This window comes from Ranitomeya variabilis, chromosome 2 (assembly GCF_051348905.1).
Source record: "Ranitomeya variabilis isolate aRanVar5 chromosome 2, aRanVar5.hap1, whole genome shotgun sequence".
Classification (NCBI taxonomy): domain Eukaryota; kingdom Metazoa; phylum Chordata; class Amphibia; order Anura; family Dendrobatidae; genus Ranitomeya; species Ranitomeya variabilis.
In genome coordinates this window covers 220,167,862-220,191,963 of record NC_135233.1, presented here as the reverse complement: position 1 = coordinate 220,191,963, position 24,102 = coordinate 220,167,862, and the positions used below count along the sequence as shown (strand labels likewise).

General features: G+C 47.2%; 1 protein-coding gene across 1 annotated transcript in view; it reads left to right on the top strand.

Annotated features, from left to right (window-relative positions):
* Positions 1-1,606: 1,606 nt before the first annotated feature.
* LOC143804979 (protein bicaudal D homolog 2-like) overlaps positions 1,607-24,102 on the top strand; it is a 71,602-nt gene continuing 49,106 nt past the window's right edge. The window contains exons 1-3 of the mRNA XM_077283662.1: positions 1,607-1,740; positions 5,443-5,680; positions 6,766-6,978. Coding sequence (XP_077139777.1) covers positions 5,480-5,680; positions 6,766-6,978 — 414 coding nt within the window. The 5' untranslated portion in view covers positions 1,607-1,740; positions 5,443-5,479. The remainder of the gene's footprint in view (positions 1,741-5,442; positions 5,681-6,765; positions 6,979-24,102) is intronic.

The following is a 24,102-nucleotide window of genomic DNA, read 5'->3' as shown; positions in this document are numbered from 1 at the left end:
TTTGTGACTGGCATCAGCTGTCTCGTTATCTGTGGGCTGGTTTTCTATGTAAGCTCACTTGGACTCTCAGTCTATGCCTGCTGTTGTTGTATTCAGTGCTATTCTGATTGCTCCTGTCTACATCCGTAATCAGTCTCTCCATGAGAAGCTAAGTTCTGTTTGCTTATTCTTGCTCATCTATGTTCAATATGTTTCCTTGAATATTATGAGTTTCGTCCAGCTTGCTAATATGTGATTTCTCCGCTTGCTTTAGCTCTGGGGTGCTGAGTTGCTCCCCCCACATCGTTAGTTGGTGTGGGGGTTCTCGCATTCTCTGCGTGGATATTTTTGTATAGGGTTTTTTACTGACCGCACAGATCCCTTGCTATTTTCTGCTATCTAGCGTTAGCGGGCCTCATTTGCTTAACCTGTTTCATCTCTGCGTTTGTCTTTTCCTCTTAACTCACCGTTATTATTTGTGGGGGGCTGTTCTATATCTTTGGGGTTATTTCTCTGAGGCAAGTGAGGTCTTACTTTATCTCTAGGGGTAGTCAGTTTCTCAGGCCGTGAAGAGACGTCTAGGATTTCAGGAAACGTTCCACGGCTACCTTTAGTGTGTTTGGTTAGGATCAGGTTTTGCGGTCAGTCCAGTTACCACATCCCCAGAGCTTGTCCTATTTTCTCTTACTTAGCTGGTTAGATTTGTGATCCTAAGCCACTGGGATCATAACAGCGGTTGGGTCATCGTACTGTGTATAGGGGAGTGGTTGGGTCATTGTACTGTGTATAGGGGAGCGGTTGGGTCATCGTACTGTGTATAGTTGGCAGTAGGGATTCGGTACACTGGGAATCCTGACACCATTTACATATATGGCACTGCAACATGGATTTGTTTTGGAAGTGGCCTGACTCGTTTGGTTTGAGACCCCTGATCTATACAGATCGTCCAGTAGCGGACAACCCCTTTAAAGATTAGAGTCGCGAGCCCAGTAGGTGTAAACTATAGCTAATAGATCCAGCAGAGGCCTCCTGAGGGCATCAAGTCGTAAAAATGGCACCAAGTTTCAAAATATACGAGTTGGGTATTGCTGTATGGTCCTGAACCTGAGAATCAGACCCTACAGTACATTCTTACCTCACAAAAAATACGATGTGAAAACTAAACATTAAAAACAGTGGCGGTGTAGCTGTTTTCCACCATTTTACCTCACCTGTTACCATTTTCCTGTGTCTCAGGACATTAAGTGGTGGAATACCCTGTCATATTATTGCACCTTTCTGGTGAATTTCCTGTCAGAAATGTGTCCTCTGTAGACACTCCATGTGAGGTTCTCTATCGGGGAGCTGCTCTGAGTGCTCCATGACTTTCCCGCCTCTTTTCCTGCACACACTCACCAGAGGTGACCTACGACCAGCACAACACACAAGTGCACACGTCACTTAGCGCACCGACAAGCCGGCAAAAAAACCCAAACCACATCCCCCGATACAAAAACAGCCAATCAGCGTCCAAAATTCTATGTGGGCGGGACCAAAATAGAGACTGACAGAGCGGCCGACCAATGAGAAATCGCTTTGCCGTGAAATCAGGGCGAAACCATTGGGCGGGAGAAGCTTTTCAAAAGCAAACGGAGTTTGTTAGTGAGTGAGGTACCGGAAACAGGCGGAGAGAGGCACGCAGCGGTCCGCACATCCTTGAGCGCTGCAGACAAACCAACGGCTCCCCTGCCCGTCTAATGGCCGTGTAACACACGACAAGAAGTGAGTACCGGGAGCACTGTGTGCGCTGCGAGCGGCTTATTTATCATTTCACTTCTTGAGTTTTGTTTATTGCGCCCTCCCGTTCGGTTATTTCTCCGTGCTCAGAGTTGGCAGCATCACGTGACCTGAGGCAGAGTCCTCTTATCTGCTGCGGATCATGTATTGTGGAACTACTACTCCCAGCAAGTGTTGGCGAAATGCACGAGGAGAGTCGTCTCTTAACCTTGGCTGTCTGCTCTGCTGCAGTGACAGAGGAGATGTCATGACGGGTGTCCACAAAGGTTTAAGCAATTGACTCTTAAAGGGGCTTGACCACTTTTGGGGACTTTTTTATCATTTTTTTTTTTTTTCATACGCACGTTGTATTTTGGGCTATAAATGTTTTCAACTAGGTTTCATTACAACATTAGCACCATTTTCTTCTCTTATAGACTTTATGGTGCACTGTGTATTGGATGAGGTAACTGAGAATCTATTAGTGAGCTCATTCTGACATAACTTTTTTTTTTCTTCTTCTTTTTCTCCCCCTCAGCTGGCTATGTGCACACGTTCAGGATTCTTTGCAGAATTTTCCTGAACAAAACCGGACTCTTTCTGCAAGAAATCAGCTCGCGTTTTGTATGCGGATTTTTCTGGAGCGTTCCAGTCCTATATTATATAGTGGCAAATCCGGAGATTTTTCCGCGAAATTAATGAGCATGCTGCATTTTTTTTTTTTTTTTTTTTGGGGGGGGGGGGGGAATAAAATCAAGCTGTGCAATTATTTTAATACAACCCAATTGATAAAAATGATTTTTAGCTCAAAATGCTTTAAGTTTAAAAATAAATAAATAAATGAAAGTCTCTAGGGATTGACCACCCATTTTAAAAGAGGGTGTTTTTTTTTTTCCTCCTTTCTTGCAACATCTAGTAATCCCAGAATGGGTGAGAAATGTGAGCGCAGGGTGTCTGGCCACAGGGCTTCTCATCGGGCCCTGAAGCAAGTGGCGTAGTGTGCCCCTTCCTTCATTCTCTATGGGGCTTCTGGATAAAGCAGAGTTCTCAGGATCGGGCAGATTCCCCTGACTTTTTTTTTTTTTTTTTTTTTTTTTTAACAAGGGCTTCACTTGCCCTCCCCAGGTCCTTTGCTGACTCCTCCAGTATCTGTTCGAAGCGCTAACATAATGTTGTAGCCAATAAACGAGCTCAATTCCTTTGACTGCACGAACCTCTCGGAGCTTGCTTATTGGCTGCAGTGCTGCAAACAGACCCCAGGAACAACAGCTGATACTCTGCTGGACCGGGGGAGGGTGAATAAAGGTGTGGTTTTTTTTGGTTTTCTTTTTACTGTAAAATCCCTTACATACTAGTGCCCAACTTTTGGGGCTGTTCCTAATTGCTTCTATGGTGTCGGTGTATCATTGAGCTTGCATCTTTCTGGTGCCTGCAGGGTCTCCATCTATCCTGCACCAGTATTAGAAGGTGCCGTGGGTTATGGTTTGCATGTGTTCCTGCGGGGTACGGCGAGCGGCTCAGAAGTGCAGCATTATACTGTGCGTTCACAGCACAGTGGCCTTCGCCCTAAGATCGGGGCCGTATGTAGACTGTGGTTGTGGGAAAGTTCATGATGGTTTCCTGTGTGACTGGTAGAGGCGTGTAACAAGAGTCGAGCTTCACCACAAGCCTTGTGATTCGAGAAATGGGGTGATTTTTGTTAAGTTTGTGATGAGAAATATGTCTGTTTTTTCCTCCCTACACCTGCTGTCACAGCGGGCAGGAGCAGGGTCGGGCCCTGGCATTTGAAAGCACCCAGACCCAATCAGGCATGGGATCTCTATTACAAGATATACTGCAAGACAAATAATAACAACAAGCTACATAGTGACGTAATAATGCCACCATTATTATTACCGTCAATACTGCAATAGAAGTGACAAATACCACCAAACCATAAGCACATATCGGCAAAATTTACTGTAGTGATAACTAATTTTACTGTAGAAAGACTAATATTACCACCATGTAATGGTAGATATCAGTGACGTTCCCGATGATTGCAGTTGTACACTTTCCTTCTTTTTGTTGCCTGTTCGGCCCAGACCGTCATGACCACTTCCATTCATTACTCATATATCTTGGGCTTATCACACATCCAGGACCCTCCTCAATTTTCCCCTCTTCTTCACAAACCACATAGTGCCCTGGACTGTAAGAGTTTCCGCTCTATGCCCTTCTACAATAATGTCACTTCACCCCCGAAAGAACGAATGGCGCTGCAGTCGGACCTCCAACCTACCACTCCATATTGTAATGGGCGGGGAAATTCCCCATTCTTCCGAACAGTGACAGCCCCAGTAGTCAGACAGTCGCCGATCAGAAAGTTATCAAATTACTAGATGGTAGCCCGATTCTTACGCATTGGGTATTCTAGAATATGCATGCCCACGTAGGATATTGCCCAGCCCACGTAGTATATACTCACCTTCTGTCCGCAGCTGTCACCGCCGCATGTGCTGCGCTGTTTCCTGCTGTCGCAGCCGTCATGAATAACCGCGGCCGTCATCACTGACCGCGACCGCAAATTTAGTCCCTGGCTTCTTGCAGCGGTAGGCCCAACAGCGTTCATGGTCCCGGCCGGCTCTGCCTTCCTCACTGCGACTCCTCCCCCTTTGCAGTTTTTCTGGCCGGGCTTGTACTGGCTGGCCGCGGCCACTAATTTAGTCCCCGGCTTCTTTCCGGGGTAGGCCCAACAGTGCCCATGGTCCCCGCCGGTTACGCCCTCCTAATGGCGACTCCGCCCCCTTTACAGCACTTGTGGCCGGGCCTATATGGAGTGGGCGGGGACTCGCTGTGCATACTTACTGGCCTCCCCTGCCCTTTTGTCTACGCCCACTGGCTGGTCTCGACCAATGAATATCCGGGACAGACAGAAGTACCCCTTAGACAATTATATAGTAGATTTCAGTATGCAGCTTCTTTAAGGACTAATTTCAAGGGCTGATCATTGGCAAGAGACAGTGACAATGATTATGTACAATCGGATTGTTTATGCAAACCATTAAACTATCCTTGTTGCCCGTGTGATGGGATGTGCTGCCGACAACGTGCATGCTACCTGGGGATGTGCCTCCAGGTAAAAGCTGTATAGGCACATGTCAGGTTTCGGGCACCATATTCCAGATCTGTAATATGTAGGCATTACCCTTCTGTAAATGATGACCTGTAGTTTTCTGCCATCAGTCCCTGGGTCTCTTAATATGTTCCTTGTATAAACTGTCAGTCAGACAAACCTTTACAGTCAGTCAGGAGACGGTTGAGCCGCATGAGTTTAGGATTATAGGTGGTAGGGATTTATGGGGCCTCGTTTTCGTAGAGATGGCCGTCCAGTAATGCCATCGACTCCATAGGAGAAAATGGATTCTAACACTATCGCCCAGAGTCCTCCAGGTAGGCTGGAAACATCGGAGATCCTTTTAAGCGTCCCACATTAAAATGGGGTGAAGTTAATCGTCTTGAAGGCGAATCTGCTTGGCAGATAACTAGGTCATGGGATTACTGGTCTGCACAGATTTGTTTAACTTAAACTTTTTTTTTTTTTTTTTTCCTCCTCCTCTGCAGGATTACTTGGCAGGGAATGCAGCTCGCTTTCCCCTCCCACTGTTCAGTTTCCCTCCTAGAGAGTAATGTCGTCTGCACGGCTAACGGGACCTCTGTCTCCTACAGGTTGATCTGCAGGTTTTCCTCGTCTGGAATTAGCACAATGAGCAGAGAAGACGTAACAGCGCTGCGGGCAGAGCTGGATCGTGTGTCTGCCGAGCTGCAGGAAACCACGGAGGAGAAATTCCAGGCGGCTCAGTACGGCTTGGCCGTGTTGGAAGAGAACGCTGAGTTAAAGCAAAAGTATTGTGACCTAGAATCTGACTGCGATGCACTGAAGCAGGAGCTAACGCAGATGAAGGAGGTACGTGACAGGCCCCTCTATATAGCGAAGTTCGGGGTGTTGGCATAGGATGCAAAAATAAAAAAAAAAAAAAAAAGTGCTGTTATTGCAATTCTGAGCATGGACACGAGTGCACATTGACCTCAGAATAGGAACAGAGTTGAGCGCAGTATGGCCTGCATGCGTAAGTGTGACTGATGTCTATGCACAGCCATTCCTAGCATTGTCCAGACTGCCTGAACCCTCACCTTTCTCAGAGCGAAAGGGTCACCAGACGCTTTCTCCTTTAAACTGCACAACGGCGCAGACTCGCAGCCTGGAGATTACACCCGCTCAAGGAAAGTAAGCTCTGTAAATGCTGTTTGTGTGATAATTCCTTTACCACTTATCCACAGTGAAGGTGATTAATAAGTGACTACTGGGGTGGTCCGACAGCTGGGACCTCAACAAATCATGAGATCAGGGGTCCTCTGTGTGAATGGAGAGGTAGTGCACAGTGTGAACACTTCCATCCCCGCAGGCATTCTACCAACACTATATAAACTCATGGAAGTGAAGGTAGTCTTGGTCTATTAATCAGGTAGGTGATGAATATTGTTAGAGGGGTTACCCCTTTAATGATGGGGCAGAGTGCTGCTGAAGCGCTCTGCACGGTCACAGGCAGAATATTGCAGTTATTCAGTCCTGGCTGTTTACCTGCATTATTTTCAATGGCTCAGTGTTTAGTTTCCTGCTACAGACCATGGAGTCAGTGGAAGGACTGTGTGTGATGAGACATAAGGAGCTGTCTGGGCTTCGGTGGTGACCTGTCAGTGGGGGTAGGGAGGGCAGACTCGTGAACTTTGTGGTCATAGTGTGAGTGGAGTTTTATAAGGAGTGAGTGTTTTTTATTGCAGTGACCCTTTTCAGTTTTGCAAGGCAATTACGCCTTGTAAATGTTCGGTGACTTGTACATGGATTTAGAAACTGCTGACATTTTTACAAGTTTTAAAAGTAAACTTAAGTGTTGTAAAGTTATCATGTAGGACCGCACGATGTCCTTGTCTGTGTATGGGGGAACTTACCTGCCCTATTTATATATATTTTTTACTTATTTATTTTTTCAGGCTCTGGCAGAAGCCCACAGCAACCAGAAGAGAACCGCTGCTGACGGGGAAAGTAGAGAAGACAGTCTGCTAAAGGAGACTGCCTCCAGGGAAGCAAAACTGACCGGGAAAATAGACGAGCTGCAGAATGAAGTCCGGCAGATGAAAGCTTTTATTACCAATACCTCAGCGGAAAACGAGCGACTTGCCCTTGTGATACAGAGCCTTAAGAAGGTACGGTGATGTACCTCAATACAGAAGTGCTAAGAAGGGGGAAATAAGACAAACAATTTATATTTTAAAGGATTTTTCAATTTTAATTTTATTTTTTTTTTACACTTAATAGGCCATGGTAAATGATAAAAAGTCAACCTGTACTTGTCCAACTCTTCGGCTGCAGCGATTGTGTTATGTTGGCAGTGCTGCGGTACATTAGCATGTGCCGTCTACTGCTGAGTCTAGTGATTATGTACAGGCACACTGACAGCACTGCAGCCAATCACCAAACCACGCTGAGGAGGTTGAGTACTAGCTGATTTTTATTTTTTAACACCGCAAACTAGTGAAAAAAAAAATAATACAGGGACAAAGGATTTAAAGCAATTGTCCCCATTAATGAAATTTGAAGACATAAGCAGCTGTAGTTTTAAAGGGAACCTGTCAGGTCCCTCATGCCCGCCCACCCAGCAGTATTCACTGCCTAATAAGCCCCGTATAATGGTTTTCTGAACAAACAAAATTAAAAAAAAAAAAAAAAAAAAAAAGCATTTATATTGTCCCCCTTTCCTATACTAATGAGGGCACTGACTGGTCAATGTGGTGTTATTTTCCCCAGACTATTCAGCCCTCTTATCACGCTCTGTGGACGTGATAACTTAACTTGCACCAACTGCGTCATTACTGCTCATGCAATCCTAGTGCATGCGTGTCTCTCATTCCAGCAGCGTCTCTAAGGCCAGGTTCACATTGCGTTAAAGCAGCCTGTTCAACTCATAGCATTGACGGGCTACGTTAACGCTATAGCATACACGCTCTCGCGTTACGCTATACCGCTAGCGCAGGTGATTCATCTGTGCTAGCGATGACGGAACCTCAGACACTGCAGCCCGCGTCCGAGGGTCCGTCACTGAATGACGGCACATCGCTAGCGCATGCCGATTATGGCATGCTTTGGCGATGCGCCCGATAATAGGGGTTAATGGCAGCGTTAACGGACTGCGTTACGCCGCAGTGTAATGCAGTCCGTCTAATGGACTGCCATAACGCAATGTGAACCCAGCCTTAAGCTGGATGGATGTTTGCTAGGCGCACACTGTCATGTAAGCCATCGTCTGAACCTCCGGTCATGAGCATTGTGCCTCTGAAGCTGGAAAGCGTATCCCTGACTTCAGATTTGCCTGAGTGGCATCATGTTTTCATGCACACAGGTATGATAACATGGAAAGAGGGCTGATTAGTCTGGGGCAACTAACGCCCCATCGACTAGTCAAAGCCCTCATTAGCATAACAATGGGGGCAATATAAATGCGTTGTGTGGGTGGGGTGTTTTTGTGTTTTTTTTTTGTTTGTTTTTTTTTTCTCAAATTCATGGACACCTAGACTTGTATTGCCAATTTTGATCCAACCCTTGGGTGAAAATCGGACGTGTCCGTTTCGTGGAAAGTTGCACAATTGGCACACAAAATAAATCCCATGTACCTGAGAGGCCCCTTAGCACTCAGACACATGATCCTCTGGCTGCAGTCACACTAGCAGTATTTGGTCAGTATTTCCAGGTCGTCCCTTATGACAGCACCACAAGGAGGTTGCTCTTCATATCCTTGATAGGGACAGGAACACAGAAGAGGTTAAATAGCCCCTCCCCACCTCCACCCTTCAGTGTTTTTCCTGTCCCTATCAGGGACAGACGCAGGAGAGAGTTCTCCAGAAGATTTACCTGATATCGGTGTCAGGTCTTGGAGCAGACGCTCCTGACTGCGGTCCCATCCTCCTGTTAGGGGGCTCTGGCCGCGAGGGTCTTGCGGAGAAGACTCCTTAAAAAGTTGCTGGAGACCGACGGAGGTACCTCCGCAACAAGGTTGAGCTGTGTGCTCCCAGGGCCTGTCTCACCCCCTCACAAAGGGGCTCTGAGGCTGCGGTGTCCGGCGCTCCACGTGCGGCCGGTGCTGGTGTCGTTCCCCGGACTTCCGGTCCAGCGCCCGGTCAGTGACAACTTCCGGGGGCGTGGCCGGATTCCTGGGGTCGGCGGCGCCAAAGCATTTCCGGATACGCCGGAAAGCCTGTGGGGGAAAGCAGTGACCGGAACAGAATGGCGGCCGGATGGTGCGCCAGAATCCAGGTCCCAGGCTGGTCGGCGTGCGTTCCGGAGGATGCATGCGCAGTACAGCTGGGCACCTGGAATTACCGTGGAAGCCGGCAGCTGAGCTCGGAAGGAGGACGAATCAGATGTCTTGAAGCAGGGTAAGACTGACTACTTAATGACAGACAACTGACAGCACACTTGACTCAGTAAAATGGAAGGTGCTAGTCGTCCAATCCTTAGAGCTGCCAACGGACCATGATAAGGACGTCCCTGAAAGGCCGGCGGTAAAGAAAAGGACCAGATGTCCGTTATGCACCGTCAAGCTCCCAGATGGTTATAAAAAGAAGTTATGCGAAAAATGCATCGCTAAACTTCTAAAGGATGAGCAGGCTTCGCTACTAGATAATATAAATACCATGATTCGAGACGAAGTCCAAGCTACGATGTCTACAATGGTGCCACCCCAGTCTCCACGGTCTCCACGACCTAAAAGGCCCAGATGGGACATGGATCTAAGTTCCGAGGAAGGAGAGGTCTCGGGGTATTCCGATCCAGGCTCAGAGGAACAGGGTCCGTCGGCGGTATCACCAGAAGAACGGAAAAGATACCGGTTTTCATCCGAAAATACTGACATACTGCTCAAAGCAGTTAGAAGCACCATGAAGATAGAGGACTCGTCTGAACCACTATCGGTTCAAGATGAGATGTTCGGAGGCCTAAGAACTCGCAGAAATAGTTTTTCCGGTCAATAACCACATTACAGCAATGATAATGGAAGAGTGGGAAGACGTGGGAAAAAAACTAGTAGTCCCGAGAGACTTCAAGTACCGTCTTCCCTTCGATCCAGAAGAAACTAAAATCTGGGAATCAGTTCCAAAGATTGATATTCCTGTGGCTAAGGTCACAAAGAAAACGGCTATCCCCTTCGAGGACTCATCAGGATTAAAGGATCCGATGGATAAGAGGTCAGAAGATCTTCTCAAAAAAGCCTGGGAGTCGTCGGCCGCCATTATGAAAACGAACATAGCGGCTACCTCTGTTGCAAGATCTATGAGTCTTTGGGTAGACGAGTTGGAGTCATATTACAGACAGAACCCCAAGAGAAGAGATCCTAAAATCTTTCAGTGCTGAAAATGGCGACTGATTTTATGGCGGACGCTTCCGCGGAATCGGTACGTTTTGCTGCCAGGAACAATGCACTGTCAAACGCAGCAAGAAGAGCCTTATGGCTGAGATCATGGTCGGGAGATACCCAATCCAAAAACAAGCTGTGTTCGATTCCATTTTCAGGATCTCACGTGTTCGGTCCAGTTCTTGACGAGCTACTCGAGAAGGCGTCCGATAAGAAAAAAAGGCTTCCCTGAAGAGAAGCCAAAGAAGACACAATTTTTTCGTAGAACTCGCTCTCACCCAAGACAGGACTACAGAGGAAAAGGGAAGTCCGGCAGATGGAGCTACCCTAAAGGGGGCAGAGGAAGAGGTTCCTTTCGGGACCAGTCATCAGGACCCAGCAAACAATGACGCCAACAATATAGGAGGAAGACTACAATACTTCCTGGAGGGATGGCAGAACATTACTCAGAATAAGTGGATTCTGCAGACAGTGGCACAGGGGTACAAGATAGAGTTTACTCATCTACCCCCCTAAGAGATTCTGTTTGACTCACACGGAGTCATCAGCAGTACATCAAAGACTGCTAACGGACATACAGGAACTCTTAGAGTTACACGTCATAATACCGGTACCCCATCATCAGCACTTCCAGGGGCATTACTCCAGTCTGTTCTCCATAAGAAGACCGAGCGGAGAATACCGCACAATAATAAACCTAAAACCATTAAACAAATGGGTGGCGTACAAACGCTTCAAGATGGAATCTCTCAAGTCAATTGTACCGTTAATAAAAAAGAATTCGGTAATGTGCACGCTAGACCTCAAACATGCGTACTATCATGTTCCCATCCACCCATCACATCAAAAATTCCTCAGATTTGCAATAAGAAGTCGCAAGGGGATTCTGCATTTCCAGTTTCAATGTCTACCTTTCGGTCTCTCCTCTGCCCCAAGAATATTCACAAAGCTCATGACAGAGATCATGGCCCACTTGAGGGAAAAAGAAATTCTCATTACACTCTACCTGGACGATCTGTTGCTGGTAGCAAATTCATCCCAACAGATGGAAGAATCCTTAAGAGTTACCATGTCACTCCTGAAACATCTGGGGTGGGTAATAAATTTAAAAAAGTCGAGTCTTGAACCAGAGACACAAAAAATATTTCTGGGTGTACTTCTAAATTCCGAGCTGGAATACTCCTTCCTACCAGACCAAAAACAACAGTCAATCAAAAAAGAATTTCAAATGATAAAAAAACGGAAATACATTTCCATCAGGAAAGCCATGAGGATCCTAGGACTAATGACCTCGTGCATTCCCAGCATACAGTGGAGTCAGTTTCGCTCCAGAACGCTCCAAAAGGAAATTCTTTCGGTATGGAAAGGAAGACTCCTTAGACAACAGGATGCGGTTATCCAGCGAAGTAAAACAGTCCCTCTCATGGTGGATCGATATAAAAAAAACCTCAAAAGAGGAAAACCATGGAATATATCTCCATGCGTAAACATAACGACCGATGCAAGCTCAAAGGGCTGGGGAGCCCACATAGAAGGACGATACCTACAGGGGACATGGCCGCCATCGGTACGCGACAGTTCCTCCAATTACAGGGAACTCAGAGCGGTCTGGGAAGCACTAAAGGGGTGCCAACACGAAGTGCAGGGACACCATATCCGAGTCTTCTCAGACAACTCGACCACGGTAGCCTTTCTCCTACATCAAGGAAAACCGAGGCACCGTCCACTTCAAGCGCTAGCAGAGACTATATTCTCCTGGGCAGAGGATACTGTGAAGTCCATCACAGCAGTTCATCTAAAAGGCTCACAAAACCAAATAGCGGATTTTCTCAGCAGAGAGAAATTGCAACTGACAGAGTGGTCTCTAAACGGAGAAGTCTTTACTCAGCTAATCCAACAATGGGGCACTCCGCGGGTAGATTTATTTGCCACAAAGGACAATACAAAAACAAAAGATTTTTTCTCATTAAAGCCAGGGGACAATCCAACTGGCATAGATGCCTTGGCTCAACATTGGGACATGGAACTTGCATACGCGTTCCCTCCCCTAGCTCTAATTCCCAGAGTTCTAAGAAAAATTCAGGAAAGTCCAGCGGTAGTGATCCTAATAGTGCCATATTGGCCCAAGAGGAGCTGGTTTCCTCTGCTGAAGTGGATGGCGATAGAAGACCCAGTGCTACTACCGCTGAGGCGGGATCTTCTAACGCAAGGACCGCTGGTCCATCAAAATCTAAAGATGCTACAACTCTCAGCATGGATCTTGAGAGGGAAATCTTGAGATCAAAAGGACTGTCGGACTCGGTTATCTCAACCATGAAGAAAAGCAGAAAGCCGGTAACCTCGGCTATATACCAAAAGATTTGGAAGAAATTTTGTACTCATACCAATACTTCAATATCCGTTCTACAAGAACAGATATCTCTCAAATCTTAAATTTCCTCCAAACAGGCTTTGATATGGGCTTGAGGCCTAGTACGCTAAAAGTACAAATCTCAGCGTTAAGTGCCTTTTATGACTATCCATTAGCAAACCATCCCTGGATAATGAGATACATCAAAGCTACGCAACGTATCAGACCGACAATAAGAAGTTCAGTACCCTCATGGAACCTCACATTGGTACTTAAGGAATTACGGAAGGCTCCTTACGAGCCGCTTGATCAGTCAGACCTAAAATCCGTAACATTCAAGACTGTCTTTCTGGTCGCAATAACGACAGCAAGGCGAATAGGCGAAATTCAAGCCTTGTCCATAACAGATCCATATTTAAAGATACAGGAAGACTGCATCATTCTAAGGTTGGATCCTTCGTTTCTTCCAAAAGTTGTGACGGACTTTCACAGAAGCCAGGAAATAATTTTGCCTACGTTCTGTCAGAACTTTAACAACGAAAAAGAACGTTCTCTTCATTCCCTGGATGTTAAGAGAACAGTTTTGCAGTATTTGAAACTTACAGACGGCTGGAGAATTGATCCAAATCTCTTTATACAGATGTCGGGGAAAAATAGAGGCAAAAAAGCCTCAAAAGCGACTCTAGCTAGATGGATTAAATCTACTATTTGCGCTGCGTATACTTCAGCCGGTGAATTCCCTCCAGAACATCTAAGAGCCCACTCTCTGAGCAATATCTGCTTCATGGGCAGAGAGTGCGGGTGCATCCATGGACCAAATTTGCCGGGCGGCAACTTGGTCTAGTTCAAATACCTTTTGTAGACATTACAAACTAGACGTTCTGTCAAAACAGACCGGCTTTGGGAGGAAGGTCCTCCAAGCTGTAATCCCGCCCTAAGTAGGAGTTATTTGGTATTTCTCCTTGTGGTGCTGTCATAAGGGACGACCTGGAAACTAGGAGTTAGACGTAACGGTATTTCCAGGAGTCCATTATGACAGCACCCATTATTTACCCTCCCTTGAACTCCTGTCTGATGTGTGATATAAACATGTATAGAGAGGAAGTTCAATAAAATTGCGTTGTATCCATCCTGGTGTGGTACTTTGTAAAATCACTGAAGGGTGGAGGTGGGGAGGGGCTATTTAACCTCTTCTGTGTTCCTGTCCCTATGAAGGATATGAAGAGCAACCTCCTTGTGGTGCTGTCATAATGGACTCCTGGAAATACCGTTACCGGTATGTCTAACTCCTAGTTTTACATCAGTATTTGTAAGCCAAAACCAGGAGTTGGGGTGATAAATGCAAGAGTGGTGCATATGTTTCTATTATACTTTTTCTCTATAATTGTTCCACTCCTGGTTTTGGCTTACACATACTGATGTAAAATACTGACCGAATACTGCTAGTGTGACGGCAGCCTCTAACTGTTTGGATTGGCCACTGCGGATTCGCAGCAGTTTTCCATGCTTTGTACAGTACCATGTAAACCTATGGAACACCAAATCCACAGTGCACATGGTGCTGAAAATACTGTGTGGAAACGCTGCATTGTATTTTCTGCAGCATGTCAATTCTGTGTGCAGATTCCGCAGCGTTTTACTCCTGCTCAATAGGAATCCGCAGGTGAAATCTGCAGTAAACCATTTTTGCAAAATCCGCAGGTAAAATGCAGTGTTTAACCTGCGGATTTTGCAAAAACTGTGCTGAAAAATCCGCACCCGAATCCGCAACTTGGGCACATAGCCTAAAGCTGAGCAGTAATACCACACACAACCTGAGGACGGGTCCACAGCTGAGCTTTTTCATTGGCGTATATTAGTTATTTGTATGCATTTGATACACATCAAATTTCTTTTCTCTCACAAGCCCTTTAACTGCTGGTTGTGCGGATTGCAGAGGTTTAGGTTATGTGCACACGTTGCGGTTTTTACTGCATATCTGCAGCGTTTTTTGACGCTGCAGATTCGCAGCAGTTTTCCATGCGGTGTACAGTACCATGTTAACCTATGGAAAATACTGCTGTGCACATGCTACTGAAAAAACCGTGCGGAAACGCAGCGGTTTATTTTCCGCAGCATGTCGATTCTTTGTGCGGATTCCACAGCAGTTTTACATCTGCTCCATATTAAAATTAAAAAAAAAAAAAACCCGCAGGTGTAAAACCGCAGTAGAATCCGCACAAACCGCAGGAAAAACAGTGTTTTTGACCTGCGGATTTATCAAAATCAGTGCGGAAAAATCCGCACACCAGTCTGCAGCGTGTGCACATAGCCTTAATGTAGCAGTGTCCTGCAATCTGTGTAGATCTCTAGCGTCCAGCTATAGAGGATTGGTATGCTTCGTGCCACCCAGAGACATCTTGGCTGTGCCTAGCACTATCTGCTTTCTCTTCTGGAAGCACAAGCTGCTTATTGTTCTGTCCACACTGGACAGTCTTTGTGCTGTATAGGATTTCTGCATAAAGGGAAGAAGTGATTGCAAAGAAAAGTAATCATTTTCATTCGTAAGTGCTTTTTCTTTCAGTGGGTCCTTTTGGACTAGTGATTGGTGGCAGGTCTACCAGCTCCAGAGCCCCTCCACTGTATATATTTAAAAAAAAAAATTTTTATGAAAATAAAAAGCTGGTTTTAATAAACTGCACCAATGTTGTTGGACATGACATGTGCTATTGTGCCCGCATTCGCTTGGTATGTGCTGTAATGCCATAATTTTATTTAAAGGGAAGGTGCCACCAGTGTGTGTGTTTTTTTTTTTTTTTGTTTTTTTTTTTGTGAGAGAAATTAAGCTTAAAATGTATTAATGCAATGCTTGCACTGTTTGCAAACATTTCTATATGAAAAATCTACTATATAATCGTCTATGGGGTACTTCAGTCTGTCTGTCACGGAAATCCTGCGTCGCTGATCCTGCGTCGCGACCAATCAGCGACGGGCACAGTCCGGCCGTGAATTTGCCCCTTCCTTCTCAGTGCCCGCTCCATACTCCCCTCTAGTCAGCTATTAACCCTGTGTGACCAACGTTTTTACAATTGATGCTGCCTATGCAGCATCAATAGTAAAAAGATCTAATGTTAACAATAAAAAAATCACTCGCCTTTTGTCGCCTTTCCTGCTTATCGCGACGCTCCGGGCCTTGCATTGCGGTCTCGCGAGATGATGACGTAGCGGTCTCACGAGACCGCTAAGTCATCTGGGTAATTTTGCAGTGCATCGCTGGGAACGGAAGCTGCCGGCCGCATCGCGCGCACAGGGACAGCTTCGCTGGACGTCGGAGGGTGAGTATATAACTATTTTTTTTATTTTCATTCTTTTTATAACAGGGATATGTTGTCCACACTGCTATATAGTACTTGGGCTGTTCTCTACTGCAAGGATGCTATATACTATGTGGGCAGTGTTATATACTGTGTGGCCTGTGTTATATACTGCGTGGGCTGTGTTTTATTCGTGGGCAATTTTATATACTACGTGGGATGTGCTATATACTACGTGGGCAGTGTTGTATACTACGTGGGCAGCTTTGTATACTACGTGGGCAGTGTTGTATACTACGTGGGCAGCGTTGATTTTTGTTTAAATCATCATGTACCCTATCCGGTAAAAATAACTTGGCTGTGTTGTATGTATAATTTTAGCTATATTGGGCTGTGGTTAGGGCTTATATTTTATTTTTTTCTGGGAGTGGATGTTTCTCTTGATACCATTTTGGTATTGATGCAATGTCTTGATCGCCTCTCATTGCAATGTTTGTAGCACCAAAAAAAAAAAAGGAATTCTAGCATTTCAAATTTATTTATTTATTTTCCGCTATGCCATTTACAGTTTGGATTCTTTCTTCTTCTTTTTTTTTTTTTTTTTTTTTTTTTTCTTTTTTTATAGATTGGGCGATACTGAATGCACCAAATACGTTGTTGTTGTTGTTCCATGGTGCTGTACATGAGAAAGGGGTTACAAACAGTTACAGATATAATTTACAGTAAAAACGTTTACAGTGACAGACTGGTACAGAGGGGAGAGAGGACCCTGTCCTTGCGGCTTACATTCTATGGGATAGTGGGGAAGAGACAGGTCGTCAGAGGTGCTGCAGCTCTGGCGGGGGTGAGGCGGCTGCTCTGGCGATGGCGAGGCGGCAGAATGGTTATTGTAGGCTTTCTTGAAGAGATGGGTTTTCAGGTTCCGTCTGAAGGATCCGAGGGTGGTGGATAGTCGGACGTGTTGAGGCATGGAATTCCAGAGGATGGGGGATATTTGGGAGAAATCTTGGAGGCGGTTGTGTGAGGAACGAATAAGTGTGGAGGAGAGTAGGAGGTCTTGGGAGGATCGGAGATTACGTGAGGGAAGGTATTGGGAGATTAGTTCAGAGATATAGAGAGGGGACAGGTTGTGGATGGCTTTGTAGATCAGTGCTAGTAGTTTGAACTGGATTCGTTGGGGAATTGGGAGCCAGTGGAGGGATTTGCAGAGGGGAGAAGCAGGGGAGTAGCGAGGAGACAGGTGGATTAGCCGGGCAGCAGAGTTGAGGACAGACTGGAGTGGTGCAAGAGAGTTAGCGGGGAGGCCACAGAGGAGGGTGTTACAGTAGTCGAGGTGGGAGATGAGGGCATGCACAAGAGTTTTGGTAGATTGTGGGCTGAGGAAGGGACGGATTCTGGCAATATTTTTGAGTTGGAGGCGACAGGAGGTGGCAAGAGTTTGGACGTGCGGTTTGAAGGACAGGGCAGAGTCGAGAGTTAACCCGAGGCAGCGGATTTCAGGTGCGGGAGAGAGCGTGATGCCGTTTCCCATAATGGATAGGTCAGGTAGGGGGATACGTGAGATGGTGGAAAGATGAGTTCGGTTTTGTCTACATTGAGTTTTAGGAAGCGAGAGGTGAAGGAGGATATGGCTGACAGACACTTCGTGATTCTGGACAGCAGAGAGGTGACATCTGGGCCAGAGAGGTAGATCTGAGTGTCGTCCGCATACAGGTGGTACTGGAAGCCATGGGACTTTGAGTTGTCCTAGGCCAAGGGTATAGATGGGGGGGGGGGAGTAGGGGCCCTAGGACAGAGCCTTGAGGGACTCCAACAGAGAGGGTGGGATGAGGAGGTGGTGTGGGAGTGGGAAACACTAAATGTGCGGTCGGAAAGGTATGAGGCAATCCAGGACAGGGCAAGGTCCTTGGTGCCAAGGGAAGAAAATCTGTAGCAGTAGGCAGTGATCGACTGTGTCGAAAGCAGAGGACAGGTCAAGAAGGAGGAGGATGGAGAACTGTCTGTTAGCTTTGGCTGTGACTAAATCATTAGTAATTTTGGTCAGAGCAGTTTCGGTGGAGTGGTGGGGGCGGAAGCCAGACTGGAGGTTGTCAAGGAGAGAGTTAGATGAGAGGTGGGTGGAAATTTTGAGCATGGACATGCTGCTCAAGGAGTTTTGAAGCAAATGGGAGCAGTGATATGGGGCGGTAGCTGGGCATAGCAGTTGGGTCAAGGTTATGTATTTTTTTTTTTTTTTTGAGGATGGGTGTGATGGTGGCATGTTTGAAGGCAGAGGGGAAGGTACCAGAAGATAGCGATAGGTTGAAGAAATGGGTTAGGGCTGGAATGAGCATGTTAGTGAGGTTGGGGAGAAGGTGGGAGGGGATGGGGTTAAGTGCACAGGTGGTGAGGTGCGATTTGGAAAAGAGGCGAGTAAGCTCTCCTTCAGTGATGTTGGAGAGGGAGGTTATTAGGGAAGGGCAGAGGTCTGGTATATGGAGTGGTTGGGGTGGTGGAACAGTTAGGGTTTGCCTTGTTTGGTCGATCTTGTTTTTGAAGTAGGTGGCAAAGTCCTCGGAAGAGATGAGGGGAGTTGGAGGTGGCAGTGGTGGGCGGAGGAGGGAGGTAAATGTGCTGAATAGTTGTTTTGGGTTGTAGGATAGTGAAGATAGAAGGTTAGTGAAATAGGTCTGTTTAGCGGAGGGGAGGGCTCATTTGAAGTCAAATCTAGCTTGTTTGAAAGCAGTGAAGTCGTCTGGCAGGCGTGTTTTCTTCCAACGCTGCTCCGCAACCCTGGATGCTTGTCGAAGTTTTTTTGTGAGATTGTTATGCCAAGGTTGCCTATTGGTTCGTCGCACTGTGCCATGCATGAGAGGGGCGACTGAGTCTATGGCTGTGAGGGTGGCGTTATAAAAAGCGGTGGCGCTGTCCGTGTCGTGGAGTGAAGATATGGAGGACAGAGGTAGAAGAGTCTGTGAATGTCTAGATGTGCGAGGTTTCTGCGAGGATGTGGTAATGGCTGGACATGGGTCAGTGGCACAGATTAAGTGTGAGGGGTTGCGATAGTTTCTCATAGTGTGGGAGGATAGGGGTGAGGATTAGTGATGAATGAGGGAGGGTGGGGGTTGGATAGGGTTGAAGGAACAGTTTTTAGAAAGGATACCCACCACCATGTCTGTTGCCAGAGCGAGGAGTGTGGGTAAATTGGAGGCCAAAGTAACTCAGTGCTGCAGGCGAGGCCGTGTCAGGGGGCGTCAACCAGGTCTCAGTGAGGGCCAGAAAGGAAAGGTTGCAGGAAGTGAAGAGATCATGGACCATGTGGAGCTTATTGCAGACAGAGCGGGCATTCCAAAGTGCCCCAGAGAGAGGAAGCAGGGGGGTGGGGGTCAGTGGCACAGATTAAGTGTGAGGGGTTGCGATAGTTTCTCATAGTGTGGGAGGATAGGGGTGAGGATTAGTGATGAATGGGGGGGGGGGGGGGGCAGGATTGGGGGGATGTGTCGCCAGCAGTGAGAAAGAAGCAGGTGGGTGAAGGGGAGTGATTGGCCTTATATTATATTTTGGTGGTAGATGTCTGAGGTTAGAAAGTAGGACTGCAGATGGAGCGAGGTGGGGGGGGTAAGAGAGAGGGCGAGAGTTATGTGGTTTGAGGGTGCAGGGGTATGGGGGTAGTGGAGGAGAGTGAGGATTAGTGAAACAAAAACGGTGGGGGAAATGTGAGCATGGTTAAAGAGCAGGGAAGAAAAGAAAGGTAAGTAAAGTTGGAATACAGTGATTAGTCTTACCGGTCTAGCTGATTTCTGGTATATTTCAGATGATACACTTTTTTTTTTTTTTTTTTTTTCACTTTACACTGGCTTCAATAGTCTCCTTGGGAGCCTAGAAGCTGTGATCGCTTGTGCTACATAGAGCAGGGCTGTCGCAGAAATGCTCACTTGCTATGAGCTCCAACCGCTAGGTGGCGCTCATAGCAATGGGGCAATGACAACCACAGGGGTCATATACGGCGCATGTCGTGAAGGGGTTAAAGGGAACCTGTCACACCCCCCCCCCCCCAATCGTTTCAAACTAAGAGCCACCTTGTGCAGCAGTAATGCTGCATTCTGACAAGGTGGCTCTCTTAGTTCTGGGTGCTGTAACTTGAGAAATAATCAGTTTTATAATTTGTCAGAAATACCTGGTCCTCAGTCAAGTAGGCCGGCGTTTCCCCCCTGCTTCAGACAGCACACAGCTGTCACTCATCATCTTGGCGCCGGGTGCCGCCTCCTCCTCACCGCTGTTTTCAAAAGTAGCCGGCGCCTGCGCTCTTTTTTTTTCCTGCCTGGTGCAGGCGCAGTGAGCGCTGGCCGTCTTTCCTCATATGCAGCCCAGCTGACTGCGCCTGCACGGCCGCCCTGCCTGTAATTCCCAGCCCCGCAATGTGAATAAATCATAAGTCACTGCGGGGCTGGGATTCACAGGCAGGGCGGCCGCGCAGGCACAGTCAGCTGGGCTGCATATGAGGAAAGATGGCCAGCGCTCACAGCGCCTGCACCAGGCAGGGGAAAAGAGCGCAGGCGCCGGCTACTTTTGAAAACAGCGGTGAGGAGGAGGCGGCACCCGGCGCCAAGAAGATGTGAGTGACAGCTGTGTGCTGTCTGAAGCAGGGGGGAAACGCCGGCCTACTTGACTGAGGACCAGGTATTTCAGACAAATTATAAAACTGATTATTTCTCAAGTTACAGCACCCAGAACTAAAAGAGCCACCTCGTCAGAATGCAGCATTACTGCTGCACAAGGTGGCTCTTAGTTTGAAACGACCGGGGGGGGGGGGGTGACAGGTTCACTTTAATAGTCCCATTAGGGAACTTGAAGCTGTGATCATCCGATCGCTTGTACTATGCATAGCAGTGCATCAGCTCTATGTATAGCTAAAATCAATCTCCCAGTTAATATTGGCTTTCACAGGAGAATCTCTATAACCAGCATGGAGGGGTCTTTAACCCCCACCCACTTGCCGGCGTGTGTTAAATGCCAGTGTGTGAGTGTGACTCCTATCCAGTGTCTTCTTGCATTCCCTGCTCCATCTTTCTGCCTGCTGTCCTGTTCCTTTAAGCTGTGTGCGCACGTTGTGGATTTGCTTGTGGAAATTTCTGCGTGGCTTCTGCATCTCTTTGCAGAAAACGCAGTGGAAATTCCTCGCGGTTTTGTATGCGTTTTTGTAAGCTAAATAAAGATATATGTTAAAAAAAGTGATGAAATTTCCTTGTTTAACCTCTTCAGCCAGATACCCCCATTAGTATTAAACACGCATGCGCGTAGGAGCATTAGCATAATTAACCTACATAAGCTGTAACAAAACAGCAACTGTTATTAGACTACGTCCCCACTGTCAGTAATCAGCAGTGCTTTGGATGCAGCACATGTCGTCTACATTGTCCAAAGCGCTGCCGGCTTTTGAACGCAGGTGATTCCGCATGTGTTTATTGAACCATGTGGAATCGCCGCATCCTATACATTGGACAGGTGATATATATCTTGCGGAGACTGAGCGTCTCCGCAAGATAAATAGACATGCTGCGGTCTGGAAAGACGCACCGCATGTCCGTCTCTGCAGGGAAGCTGCGGGCGCCAGTGCACACGTAGTGGACATGGGATTTCTTGAAATACCTCCCACTATGCTGTAGCATCTTGCAGGTTGGATGCAGCGGATGTACGCAGCGTCCAACCTGCAGCGTTTACTGACTGTGCAAACATATACCCTCAGAAATCTGTGTGAAATGCAATCTGTTTTTATTTTTTTTTTTTAAATTATTTTTTCTCGGTCTCCCATGACAGCACTACGGAGAGAGGGGATCCGCCCTTCAGGGACAGGAAACCTACAGATAAAAGGGCGGTACCTCTCCCTCGCATCAGTTGGTTTCCTGTCCCTGACAGGGAACCTCTCTTCGGACGGTACCTGCATGAAGACCGATGGACCGGGACCGGGCGGTCGAGTTCCGGCAGCGAGGAGGCTCCTGCCGCGGCTTGTCCGGCTCCCGAAGCCGCCACCGCTGGGACCGAGGGGTCCTTCAGGGTGAGCGAGGGGAGAACGCCGCCGAATCAAATGAGGAGGGGCGCTGGATCACCGGAGCTCCTGCGCCGACAAGCGCACACTCCGGGTGCACAAAGATGGCCGCCGCTCCGGAAATGCGGCAGGACTTCCGGGTCATGGCGCGCGCAGTAATATCTTCTCCCTGGGAGCACGCAGGAACCGGAAGTGCGGCAGACGCCGGGGGATTGGCGCCGGTTACAAAAAGGGAGATAGTGCGACCCCCATGTGCGCACATTCTCCCTGTAACCATGGAGGACAGCGATCCACAGGAGCTGCAGCCAGGACAGCAGCACCACACAAAGAGCACCAGGAGTGGATCTAGCAGCCGTTCCACACGGCGTAGCAGATCAGCTGCGAAGACTGATACTCCGTCTCAAGCACCTTCCTTAACAGGCCCGCCCCCTCCAGAACCGGTACCTGCCTCCACATCCGAGTGGTGAGTGATCTTCGTGAATGTACATATTTTATAATGGGGCTCCCTCTTCTCCCTTACTAGGGTAAGAAGAGCCTGGAGAAAAGGAAAAATAGGGTCTGCCCTACCTGCAACAAAGCTTTACCAGTAGCCTGGGAGAAAAAGCTTTGCAAATCATGCATCCAGAGCTTACTATGTGAGGAGACCCCCGACTTCGCTTCTGAACTTAAAAATGTAATCAGGACTGAGGTTCAGAATGCCCTTCTATCCTCCAAAAAAGAGGTGAAGAGGGTGAAGGAGTCGGTACATTCCCACTCGGCCCGATCATCATCCGAAAATGCTGATTCGGACGATTCAAAATCCCCCCTATCCTCTTCTGAGGAAGAGTCTGGCCGACATTGCTTCCCACTAGAAGAAGTGGATTCCTTAGTGAGAGCAGTTAGGGCTACTATGGGAGTGGAGGAACCCAAACCCGACAAAACGGCCCAAGATGTGATGTTTGGAGGTCTGGGACAAAAAAAGAGAAAAACCTTTCCCCTAAATCCTAATGTCCAAACATTAATTAAAAAAGAATGGGAGAAACCGGATAGAAGAAATTCCTCGGTACCCTCCCTTAAAAGAAAATATCCCTTCGAGGATGAGGCTTCCTCTTTCTGGGATAAGGCACCAAAACTAGATGTTGCAGTAGCCAAAGCCTCGAAAAAATTCGCGCTGCCATTCGTATGGGTACCCTCAAAGACCCGTTAGATAAAAAAGCGGATACTTTCCTCAAGGGAGCATGGGAATCAGCTGGGGGTAGCCTGAGACCTACAGTTGCAGCTACTTGCACCTCCAGATCCCTTATGGTGTGGATCGACCAGCTTGAAAGTCAGATTAAAGACGGGTTACCCAGAAAACAATTGCTGGATTCATTCCCTGCAATGAGAGCAGCAGCGTTCCTGGCGGACTCCTCGGCGGACTCTGTACGCCTAACATCTAAGGCCGCTGCTCTTTCCAACGCTGCCAGAAGAACCTTGTGGCTAAAGAGCTGGCCGGGAGATCTACAAACAAAATTAAAATTATGTTCTATCCCATGTGAGGGAAATTTTTTATTCGGAGAAACCCTGGATGACATCCTCCAAAAGGCGGGAGATAAGAAGAAGGGGTTTCCAAATCTGGGTCCGACTCCATTTAAACAGTCTTTTCGGAGCCGCAGATTTTTTCGCCGTAGACCCCCCAGAGAGCAGAATAAGTGGGAAGAAGGAAGGAGAAGGGATAGGGGTTACCTCTTTGGCAACACCTCCCGTGATAAAAAGTTCTCCAAATGACATTTACCCTCCGGTGGGAGGAAGGCTGACATCATTCCTTCCCGCCTGGGAAAAAATTTCCAACAACATCTGGATTTTAAATATCATACGGTATGGTCTAAAAATAGATTTTGTCTCTTTCCCTCCCCGGAATTATGTAACAACAAAAACAAGATCTTCGGCTGCAGAACAAACTGCATTAGAGGAGGAAATTATGTCCCTACTTCAAAAATCAGTGATTCGGGAAATATCTCCTCAGGAGATAGGGGAAGGTTTTTTCTCCCCTCTATTTTTAGTACCAAAGCCCGACGGGTCCTTTCGGACGATCATAAATCTAAAAAACCTAAACAGATACGTCTTAAATTACAAATTCAAAATGGAGACAATAAGGTCCACTATAAAGATTCTCTTCCCGAACTGCTTCATGGTCGTAATAGATCTAACCGACGCATACTACCATGTGCCCATCCACAATCAATCCCAAAAATTCCTCAGGATGGCAGTCTCCATAAAGGGTCAAATAAGGTTTTT